Genomic DNA, 12,627 nt, shown 5'->3' with positions numbered 1-12,627 from the left:
TTCTTAAAAAAAATGTGTGCTGATGATAACTCAAAATTTATGTCCATGGAAACATATACAGTATATATTTATGTCCATGGAAACATATACAGTATATATTTATGTCCATGGAAACATATACAGTATATATAATGTATGATTCAAACAAGCATACTTGAAGGTTATCCAATATTCAACACAACAAGCATTCTTAGAGCATTACAAGGCAATTCATAGTCTCCTACCAGTTAACATTTCTTTACACTGGAACAAAATGCTATACTTGATCTCTTATGTTTCATGGGGTAAACTATATATACATTAAATTTCAAGTAAACATTTTTGAGCATGATTCCAAGGACCATAACTCTGCACATAATCATCGAACCAGAACAAAATTTGTACTATATATCTTTAATTTTTCATTATAAAACTACTGATCAAATATCAAATCAACCTCTTCAAGCATGAAGAAAAAAAGTGTGGAAAACTGATTTGCCTGACTGACAGATGGTCAGACAGATGGACAGGGTGCAAACTTAAAGTGCCCTCCAACTTGGTAGATAACAGGAACAATCATCTAATTAAGAGGGTGGGGTAGAGGATTTTGTCTACAATGATCCAAGTTTAATACAAATAGTTCAAGCCGTCGCCTCTGGTGAATTGCATTCACTATGATATGTATATAATATATACTGCAAAGTGGCAGGTCAGACAAAAATAAGAGGGTGCCCTTAATTCAAAATTGTGCTGCACACTTGTTTAATCCAGGTGTTGTTTGGTCATACATGTATATCGTCTTGATTTCGATATTCAAATATAATGTGTCTATTAGAATCAAGCATACTAGTATGAATACATTATGGGAAAAATTTCACATTCTAACATGACGTCCTTCAAACGCTTTGAGTACACACCCGTGGTAAAATATGAATATATTGGTTGGGCTGTTCTGATTGTACTCCCACGTCATATGATTGTTTATGGATGGAGTACACGACGTCATAGAATGATAACGTAATAGTTTAAGCATTTTTCGGGAAAATACACGCTTCTGATACCGAAAATCATCACCAGAATGAAACGTAAACAAACAATACTAAAATGTGGTATAAGCCCTTTTTTATATACATAGAAGATATATAAGTAAATTATCATTAAAATTCATCCAAATCTATCTAAATATATTATAGTAAATAGTTTGAGCATGTCACTAAATCTGTTTGCTCCGTTCTTTACCTTCAATCTTAAAGTGGGTTAATTTGTGGGAACGGCAAATATTTGCCTCCATCTAGTGCGCTTTGAACCAAAACAATTGCTATATTTGTCTTATCAGAATCGAAATAATTCATGGGGGCTTGAATATATCTAAATTTTACCACGGGTTGTCCCTTTATGCCGATATTTTACCCCTCGCTATCGCTCAGGGTAAAATATTTGTCATAAAGGGCCAACCCGTGGTAAAATAACGATATATTCAAGCCCCCATGAATTATTTCTTAATTGTTGGTGGGTCATACATGTACATACATGACATGTCTTGAAGATGAACTCTCCAAATATACTATAACCAGATGCTCTGCAGGGCGCAGCTTTATACGACAGCAGAGGTTGAACCCTGAACAGTTGTGGCAAGTATGGACACAACATTCAAGCTTGACACAGCTCTGATTTTGGATTGTGATTAAAAAGTTGACACAGAAAGAATGTGGTCTAATGAACTTAAAATTCTTTTTTTTTGTGTACACTATTCTGTTGAATATAAATCCCCTAAAAAATCAAAGAGCTGAATAGCTCTGAGGGGAAAGACGGCCCTTGTTTCTATTCAATTTTTTTTTTTTTGGGGGGGGGGGGGTATCTTTAGATAGTCTTCATATAAAGAATGAAAAAAAAGAACAGCTAGAACATGTAGAAAGGTTGACAATATTGAAATCAATTGTTGTTTCATGTAATTTCCTTTCCTTAGTTTAGGATTAAATTTGGACCAATGGAAGAGATTTGCATCTTCTCAATCTAAACATTCCATTAAAGTTGATAGTTAATTATCTAAAATTTAACTGAATTCTGTCATTTAACAAGAACTACAATATTTTTGGAAATCTTAATTGTGTACCACTGAACTGCAGGCTAGGGCAATTTTCCATTTTTTGTGACAGTACTCTAGGATTTTAAAGTTTTTTCTTAAGAAAGTTTGGACTGAAAAATCTATTCAGTTTTAGATTTCCATTGATAAAATTCCCAGTTACAACTTTCATCACAGGGATACAGGTACTAATAAATCAAAGAGCAGAATGCTCTGAGGGATACGATTGCCATAGTTTTCATTGACACATGTATAGCAGTTCTGACAACTTTTCATTAAGCAAATGCTTGAGATTTGGCCAAAATTGAAAAGATTAAAGAGGAAAACAATGGATTCAATGATACTGCCGCAAAAAAACCATGAACATGCACGAGTCTCACGCATTTTTGACACCCCTGGTACAGCTGGATAGTATTATTTTCAAAACTAATTCAACTGCATATGCAAAATGTAATAATCTGAATAGTGACTCAACTTCAAAAATAGCCAATCCCGGATACAAGTGTATATCAGCAATGTACTTATTGTGTTTTATTTTTGTACTATAAATTCCCAGTTTACTTTCAACAGCAGTCACTGAGAGTGAGAAAAGGTACATTTTTATTTCACTTCGTATTATCACCGTTAATTCTAGGAGGAACCCCATTTCTAACTCTTTAAATATTAATTTCCTTTGGGTCAGTGGAATGACTCCTTTCCGTACACACTCTCTGTTTAAATTGAGATCGTTCTTAACATAATACGACATTTATCGACATCTAACGAGTTAATTTTTCTTTTAATATTGTCGTATTGTATTTCGATATTGACGGAAAATACTTCCAGAAGGGAGACAACTCAAAACGATAATATGGAAGACTCCATTTCGGCTGAAGGGGTGTAAACCTTTCCGAAGTGGACATTTATTTTAATTTAAATGATGCATACGATTTAAAATTATGCAACAACAATAACCCTCATTAGCAGACAGACATAGAAAGAATCCCATGAGTTTCAAATTAATCAATGAAGTGGGGAATCCAGAGCAACCACTCAATCTGACACCCCTTGAAATCAAGAAAACTATATGGATGCGCATTAATACATAAACAAACCCGCGACTTGGTTTGGAACAAGAACGTTTATTAAATGATATGATGAATGGTTCTCCATTTCTTTATGAGAGTACAGTATCAAATATCAGTTTCATAACGGTAAAATATAGAAAAACTCCACTTCAGTTCTTATATATGACAGAAATAGAATTATCGGAATTCAGAGAACTCCCGCATTTATCAAAACTGGGGGATTCCCTCTGGCGTGTTTCTAAATTTATAAACAGTCGGCGGGAAAAATAATAATAAAAGTAAGAAGCACTACTTTTATTTTTATTCTAAAATCGGGAAAGGTGGAGTCGGGGGATCTCGTTAAACAGATAATAAAAAAAGTCTGGCCTTAACTTCTAGACTGTTTGCCCCATAACCCTTAAAATAAATCCCAACCTTGTGGGACAATTTCAGAGTAATTGAAATACTTATACACAACTTATTGTCCTGAAACTAGATAAATGTATGTTTTGGGCCCCTTCAGCCACCTAATTCCTAAACCAATGGGATCATAACCCCCAAAATCAATCCCAACCTTCCTTTAGTGGTTATAAACATTGGATTAAAATTTTATTGATTTCCATTTACTTACATGTATACTAAAGTTATTATCCGGAAACCATGCGTATTCGGACGACGAGATACAATATACGACCGCAAAAATTTTGCAGTCTTATAAAATTAAATGATTTCTGACCACCTACATTTGTACAGTTCAGAATATTTCAATATACCTTTGCATCAGTTCCTGCAACCAAATCCTTCAATTCAAGTATCTTATCATTGATGCTCAAACGGTATCTCTTTTCTATTGCATTATGAGTAGTACGTTTCTCTTTCTTCGGAGCTTTCACTATGGTACCAAGTCTGTTTATAGGAACTTTGTCCCCATCAACCACCTGTATTGGAATGCTTGCCGTTGTTAATATTGTACCAGAATTAGTGACGACAGTTTGTAATGGACTAACGCTGGTGGAAGGGACTGGAGTGCTAATGGTAACAGTAGGAATGATGGTTGGATGGGTGCTGAAAGTGGTGGTGCTGGTAGTATTGGCATTCGACTGAACATTTTGGGACGGTTTTGATGCTTGCTGTGCTTGCAATAAAAGCTGAAAATGAAGAGGAAAATGATTGAATTCACTAATAATTTGTCATTAAATGTTAGTTTTCTTTTGAAGTTTAAATTCTGATACTTTTCCTACATTGACAGTTTTAGCACAAATTTTAATTCAATTGCTAAAAAAGTTACCCATTGGCTGACACATTCTCCATAGTAAATAACATTATGTATCATACACAACATCTCCTACAGTACTGAGTAACATATTCTCCATAGTAAATAATGTATCATACACAACATCTCCTACAGAGTAACATATTCTCCATAGTAAATAATGTATCATACACAACATCTCCTACAGAGTAACATATTCTCCATAGTAAATAATGTATCATACACAACATCTCCTACAGAGTAACAAATTAAGAGGCTGTCCAAGTAAATATCAGGCAAATCCTATGATATGGGTGGCACAACATAATTTTTTTCCCACTGATTTTTTGGTTCCAATGCAATGTTTATATCATACAAAGGATATATATGTCAAAGATATTTTTGAATCAACAGTGGATGGCTCAGAAAATGATTTTAAAGTTCACTAACAACGCAACAAAATTTTGTACAAAAAGAGTTATCTCCCCTTTTCAAAGAACTTTCAGTGCTTTCTGTGCATTTTTTTTTCTCTTTATTTGTTGCAGTTAATAAAAAAACAAAATCTGAAAAAAAGAATTTGTGATATGAAATAGATGAAAAAATTTTGAAAACAAAATATTTCATGTGCCATCCACTGCCTGGTTTTTCAATGGACACCCTCTTAAAGTGATCAGAACACCCACTGAACTGTCACCAACAGTTATATCCTTAGAAATACAAATAATAAGATTCAAGACAAAGAAGATGAATTAAGCCCAGTGATAAACATGATATACATGTACACAAAATACAGGATCAAGTGCAGTCATATCAATTCCATTTCCATCAAGAGGAAAATTCTCAAGAGTTATAATCCTTTATTAGATTTACATTATTGGTATACTTGTAAATTTGTTATATATTCATATTTACTTTTCAGGTTTGAATAATCTTCCTTTAATTTTCTCAAATTTTTATTTATAATCCCTTAAATTCTCAAGTTTTTGGATGTATAAACATGCCTTAAACATTGTTTTTCTGGTAAGGTCATAATTTTTTTATTAAGAGTTCAACATTTTGTCTCCTTAATTCAGCGAAGAAACTAACTGGCAAAAATCTTGAGGTAATTTAAGATATTGCCCAAGGCCTTCAAAAACTGCACCTCCATGACATAAGAATGATTAAAGTGGAGCTATCTGAATTTGCACGTGATCTGAATTTTGTGGTAATAAGTAAGTATTGTGTATAATATCATAACATATGGTTGAGGCAAACTTAAGTTAGACAAGAGTGCATACACTGAAATGTCTCACCTTCTATACTAATCATTGATATTATGTTGATAGTCCTAAGTATAAAGCTTGATTACAACTGTCACATAAACTTAACATTAACCAAGATAGCTAAACAAAGACCAATGAACCATAAAAGTGAGGTCAAGGTCAGATGAACCATGCCAGGCAGACATGTACAGCTAACAAAGCTTCCATACAACAAATATAGTTGACCTATTACTTATAGTTTAAGAAAAATAGACCAAAACACTGTGCAATGAACCGTGCAATTGAGGTCGTGGTCAAATAAAACCTGCGGAACTGACATATAGATCATAATATATTTCCATACACAAAATATAGTTGACCTTTGGCATATAATATTAGATAAAAAGACCAAAACTAAAAACTTAACTTTGACCACTGAACCATGAAAATGAGGTCAAGGTCAGATGACATCTGCCCGCTAGACATGTACACCTTACAACCATTCCATACAACAAATATAGTAGACCTATTGCATAAAGTATGAGAAAAACAGACCAAAACACAAAAACTTAACTATAACCACTGAACCATGAAAATGAGGTCAAGGTCAGATGACACCTGCCAGTTGGACATGTACACATTCCAGTCCTTCCATACACCAAATATACTAGCCCTATTACTTATAGTATCTGAGATATGGACTTGACCACCAAAACTTAACCTTGTTCACTGATCCATGAAATGAGGTCGAGGTCAAGTGAAAATTGTCTGACGGGCATGAGGACCTTGCAAGGTACGCACATACTAAATACAGTTATCCTATTACTTATAATAAGAGAGAATTCAACATTACAAAAATTTTGAACTTTTTTTTCAAGTGGTCACTGAACCATGAAAATGAGGTCAAGGACACTGGACATGTGACTTACGGAAACTTCGTAACATGAGGCATCTATATACAAAGTATGGAGCATCTAGGTCTTTCCCCTTCTAAAATATAAACCTTTTAAGAAGTTAGCTAACGCCGCTGCCGCCGTAGCATCACTATCCCTATGTCGAGCTTTCTGCAACAAAAGTTGCAGGCTCGACAAATTCAGCATTTTTTCCAATTGAACACGGAACAGATCTAGAACTCTTAAACAGTTGAAGTGACGCCACCAAAATTTAAATTTGATCTGTATTTTCATGTAATAAGAATTTTGTACAAGTTTTATAACATTAGGTTGAGGCAAACTAAAGTTAAGAGAAGGGGAGTTAACTAAATGCTCCTTCTGCTTTGGCGGGGGGCATAAATTAAGGCATATATATTCTATAATGTGTTGGTTTTAACTTTTGGACATGGTCACTTGCAGAAGGGCAAGTTGTAGACAAGTTAATGTTGAACCAGATTTCTGTTTCGGTAGATTTACTCTAAATTCAAATTTTAAAAATGCGTTAAACTTTCAAACCTGATGCAGTTGTTGCAAATTGACAGGACTTATGGTTTGTTGTTGTACAATATTCTGTGGCTGTGTCTGAATGATGCTCTGACTGGTCTGCTGCTGAGTATTCTGAATCACACCCAATGGCTGCTGTTGACTGCTTGTCTGTTGCAACAGCAGCCTCAACTGTTGTTGTAACTGAGCCTGCTGTTGTCGTTGTAATTGGGCTTGCTGTTGTTGTTTCAACTGCTGTTGGGCAAGGGCAACAACCTGTGCTTGTCTTTGCAATCTCAATGCTGCCTGCTGGACTTGAAGAGTTGGATGAGAAATGTTAACCACAGGCTGTTTATTAATGTCTACTTCTAAAAGATCTAAATTGTCAATGGATAGTCCTAAATTGTCTGCTGTTCCTGACAGCAGATTTGTATCGTTTAGGAGTACATTTGAACTGTCGGAAACATTTGATAAGCCAAGCTGATCATCCAGATATGACAAATCACTAAAATTTTGACTCTCACTAAGAAAATCTTGATCTTGTTTTATTCCACTATTAAGCTGGTTGGCAAAAGGATCATTGTTAGTGGCATCATCTTGGAACATATATTTTACAATATCTGCAAAACAAAATCTTTCTTTAAATTCAAAAAAACAAACTCATTGTGCATGTGCTCAGCAATACAAATAAAAATATACAGTACAATAAAAATAATAGATTTCGGAAAGTTTTGTGGTAATAAGTATTGGGTAGAAGTCTTATAACATTTGGGACAGGCGCAAAAATGTGGCGGGGTTAAACATGTCTATGAGATCATACTCCATTTCTACAGCAAAACTGACAACGAGGATTAGTGTTAAGGTTTCCTGTTATCTCAACATATTCAATTTATTACATTCTATTCCTGTGGGAAATATGATTTGATCGACGTAGACGTAGAAAAAGGGTGAATCAGAGGTTGACTAAATTTTGAGGACAGAGCCACTAATTTGCGCCACGATTACATTATATGTTGTGTATGGTGCAGTGTGCTACGTATTGAGTAACTGGTGTCTTCTTTACTATATGGCAGATAAAATAACAAAATAAATGAAGATTAAATGTTGTTTATATTCAAAATTCAACACAAATACAATCATTGACAATAATTTACACCTTTAACCTGTTGATTACCTAAAAATGCAGGTAGCCTGATAAAATTTTTACTATAATAATTGCTTCACATTACAGAGGGTGGTAAAAGGGGGGGGGGGGGGTGCTTGCACGAAAAAAACGTGAAATAATTTCTGTAAAGAAGGTTGCACGAAAAATGAATACCTTTTTTTGAACCTTTTGTGACTGAGTCACTGTCTTCTTGTATATATTTACTCTGTTTTACTTGATATTCCCGATTTACATGTAGTATACACATTTATGATATAATTGGTTTACGGCTTTTAAAAAAGTATTTCTTGACGATCCCTGCCAAGTGTTTGAATTTTATTTGAAAAATACCGAGCACGCAAAATTACACTTTGAAAATCACGATGCACATAAAATTAAATAAGCAGAACACGTTGAATGAGGCACCCGTCTTGCACGACTGAAAGTTAAATAAAAAAGTAAAAACATGTTGAACGTGAAATAAAAAACGGCGATCACGTTGCACGAAAATAACCTCTTACCACCCTCATTACAGTTCATGTAAATAAATGTGTACAGCCAACAAGAACTTGAAGAAGACTTGAACTTGCTAGTAGTATTAAGATTTCCACTGCTATTTTTGCTAAATAGGTGCAATTTGGGTACTGTTACGTTATATATGTTACTTGTTTCATATTAAAATTTTGAAAATGAATCTCAGTGGCGGATCCAGAACTTTTCATAAGTGGGGGGGGGGGGGGGCACTCCAGTCATGCTTCAGTGATTCCCTATATAATCAAACAAATTTTTCCCACAAAAGGGGGGCCCAGCCCCCCCCCCCCCCCCCTGGATCCGCCTATGAATCTAGTCCAAAATATATAATTATGACATCTTGAAAGGCTATTATATTTTCTTTTTTGACGCCTTGCATCACCTTTTTCTTCGACGCCTTATAGAAAAAAAATGTAATAACCTTTCAAGATGTCATAATTATTTGGACTACGCTGAAGCAAGGATTTGTATAGTGAACTATACAAATCCTTGGCTGAATATACAAATCATGAAATAATTAATTTAACGGGAAAAAACGCAGGTGACAGGACTGAAGGGAAACACCCCTTCCTCTTCCCCTCTGATTTTACAAGTCCTGAACAAATCTTTAGTGTCACCCAAATTTAGAAAGTATGGATACCCTCCACAGCAATACATAGATTGCTGAAACAGCTGATTTACGAAAAACAGTTCATGCAAAAGATGGCAAAACCCTACAAAATAGTCAAAAAAGTAAACAATGGCAGGTAATTGTTGAATAGACGGCATGTAAAACCACTTACCATCAATATCATTTAATGCAACATTATCTAAATCATTTTCAGAAATCATCTCCACTCCATTCTCTTGTAAACCTTCCATTTTCAGTATGAGGTTACTTCTTCGCTACATTGCCATGTTTTCCTTTTCGTGTTGTTCGATAGCGCCACGAGTTTTCAACCAATAAAAATGTAGTATGAGATGGGGTGATTTTTTCGTCAACAGATATTTGTCATAAATTAGTAACATGACCTTTAAACTTTCATAACTATCTCGAGACTTGTCATAAAAATTTGATAATAAGTCCAGAGAAATTCGAATGACGACCTTCACCTATCTTTTATATGCAAATTTTTCATTATATGCCGACGTGCTTTGGATGGATGACAACTCGGCCTCATGATAACTCGACCCACTCTTCCAGTTTCAGTTAACTTCTTCGTTTAACTAAAAAATCTATGGCATTAAAGGGAAACATATTTTCATTAATAACATATGGTAATGTGTGCCGTTCAGATGAAAATTAAAAATACAGGCGCCCTAAAGCATTGGACATAATAAATCAGTAACTATTTCCAGCTGAAATTAAGCTGTTTTTTATGAGGGGGAGGACAGGGGTAAGGGAGACAGGAAGAAAGGGGGTAGGAGAAAGGAGAAAGGGGGTGGGAGAAATGAGAAAGGGGGTAGGAGAAAGGAGAGGAAGGCTGGGAGAAAGGAGAAAAAGTTGGAGAAAGGAGAAAAAATAAAATATCTCTTCTTTTAAAAATTTTCTAATATTTCAAGAAAAAATATCTCAAAAGGAGATGTTTTATTCTAATGGGAGAAAGGAGAACAGGGGTAGGAGAAAGGAGAAGAGGGGTGGGATAAGGGAGAAGGGTAACCCCTGTCCTCCCCCTCTTTTATGCTTTATCCTAATTTTTAGCACCATTTCTGAGAAATCTTTTCTATTACCATTTACAGAAAAATATATATTTTTCATTCTACATAGTTGATAATTCTGTTTATCAAAATATCAAATTTTGAAAATAATTTAGAACTAAACTAAAAAGAGTACATAATATGAGTATTTCTAAAATATGTTCAGTGGTAAATACTACATGGAAGTAATGAAATTATAAATTATTCTATATTCAGGTCTGTGTGCACCACTTAAAGTATGGAATCTGCCATTTGATTTTTTTTTTTTGGAGGGGGGGGGGGCTAGAATGAAAAATGTTGTCCTGCATTTTTTTAATCTCTGTCTTGCATTTTTATTATTCACTCTATTCAGTCCTGCCTTCTTTTTTCTTTAGTTTATCCTGACTTTTTTTATATAAATTGTCATCCTGACTATTTTTGCTAAGGGAGCTACCATTTGATTTTTATCGGGGGGAGGGCTAAAAAAATTTAGGCATGATGAGACACTTAGGGAGCTACCATTTGATTTTTAGGGGGGGGGGCTAGGATGAAATTTGAAAAAAATAGGCAGGACAGGAGTTTTGAGTAAAAAAAAAAACAGGATGGGACAACTTGAGAAAAAAAATGCAGGACAAAATTTTTCATCCTAGCACCCCCATGTCCTGCATTTTTTTCTCTCACTCTGTTCGGTCCTGCTTTTTATTTTAGTTTATCCTGACTTTTTTTTTTTGCAAGTGTCTCATCCTGTTTTTTTTTTACTCAAAACTCCTGTCCTGCCTATTTTTTTCAAATTTCATCCTAGCCCCCCCATAAAAATCAAATGGTAGCTCCCTAAGTGTCTCATCCTGCCTAATTTTTTTTACTCAGAACTCCTGTCCTGCCTATTTTTTCAAAGCCACCCCTTAAAAATTAAATGGTAGCTCGATCCCTAAACATTCATATCAGTGGCAGATCCAGGGGGTTAAGACCAGGACTACCTCTTTATGACGACCAATGCTTTCGAATTCATGGTTGGAAACCCTCTTTTTGAAAATGTCTGGATCCGCCCATGTATATCATTACCACATCTCAGCTAAGGCCTCTTCAGGCCGGGATGTTTGAAGTTCCCTACCAAAATTTTGCCTTATGATAACGATTATCATAGTATTAAGGGTTGAGATATAATTCATCAAGCACATTTTCTATTCTTAAGCGACATTTGACTCTATCAATTTACTATATCACTAAGATAAATGTATAAAATTGAGAATGGAAATGGGGAATGTGTCAATGCGACAACAACCTGACCATAGAGCAGCAGACAACAGCCAAAGGCCACCAATGGGTCTTCAATGTAGCGAGACTGAAACTCCACACCCGGAGGCGTCCTTTAGCTGGCCCCTAAACAAATATATATACTAGTTAAGTGATAATGTACGTCATACTAATCTCTGAATTATACACAAGAAACTAAAATTAACAAGAGTTTCATACACTGAAATGTCTCGCCTTCTTTACTAATCATTGATATTATGTTGATAGTCCTCAGTAAATATAAAGCTTTATTACAACTGTCATATGAACTTAACATTAACCAAGAAAACTAAACATTGACCAATGGACCATGAAAATGAGGTCAAGGTCAGATGAACCATGCCAGGCGGACACGAACAGCTAACAATTCTTCCATACAACAAATATAGTTGACCTATTGCATAATAGTTTAAGAAAAACATACCAAAACACAAAAACTTAACCCTGAGCAATGAACCGTGAGAATGAGGTTAAGATCAAATAAAACCCGTGCGACTGACATATAGATCATAAAATATTTCCATCAACCAAATAAAGTTGACCTATTGCATTTATTATTAGAAAAAAATACCAAAACTCAAAAACTTAACTTTAACCAATGAACCTTGAAAATGTGGTCAAGGTCAGATGACGCCTGCCAGCAAGACATGTACACCTTATAATCATTCCATACACCAAATATAGTAGACCTATTGCATAAAGTATAAGAAAAACAGACCAAAACACAAAAACTAAACTATAACCACTGAACCATGAAAATGAGGTCAAGGTCAGATGACACCTGCCAATTGGACATGTACACCTTACAGTCCCTCCATACACTGAATATACTAGACCTATTGCTTATAGTATCTGAGATATGGACTTGAATACCAAAACTTAACCTTGTTCACTGATCCATGAAATGAGGTCAAGGTCAAGTGAAAACTGTCTGACGGGCATGAAGACCTTGCAAGGTACGCACATACCAAATATAGTTATCCTATC

General features: G+C 34.9%; 1 protein-coding gene across 1 annotated transcript in view; it reads right to left on the bottom strand.

Moving 5' to 3' along the window:
• The window catches only part of LOC143042518 (sterol regulatory element-binding protein 1-like), a 47,719-nt gene extending 38,081 nt beyond the window's left edge, over positions 1-9,638 (bottom strand). The window contains exons 1-3 of the mRNA XM_076214873.1: positions 9,474-9,638; positions 7,050-7,636; positions 3,882-4,256 (exon numbers count right to left, since the gene is read on the bottom strand). Coding sequence (XP_076070988.1) covers positions 3,882-4,256; positions 7,050-7,636; positions 9,474-9,552 — 1,041 coding nt within the window. The 5' untranslated portion in view covers positions 9,553-9,638. The remainder of the gene's footprint in view (positions 1-3,881; positions 4,257-7,049; positions 7,637-9,473) is intronic.
• Positions 9,639-12,627: the final 2,989 nt, after the last annotated feature.

Source organism: Mytilus galloprovincialis, chromosome 8 (genome assembly GCF_965363235.1).
Source record: "Mytilus galloprovincialis chromosome 8, xbMytGall1.hap1.1, whole genome shotgun sequence".
Classification (NCBI taxonomy): domain Eukaryota; kingdom Metazoa; phylum Mollusca; class Bivalvia; order Mytilida; family Mytilidae; genus Mytilus; species Mytilus galloprovincialis.
The sequence above is the reverse complement of the archived record's forward strand: the minus strand, read 5'-3'. Positions and strand labels throughout refer to the sequence as shown.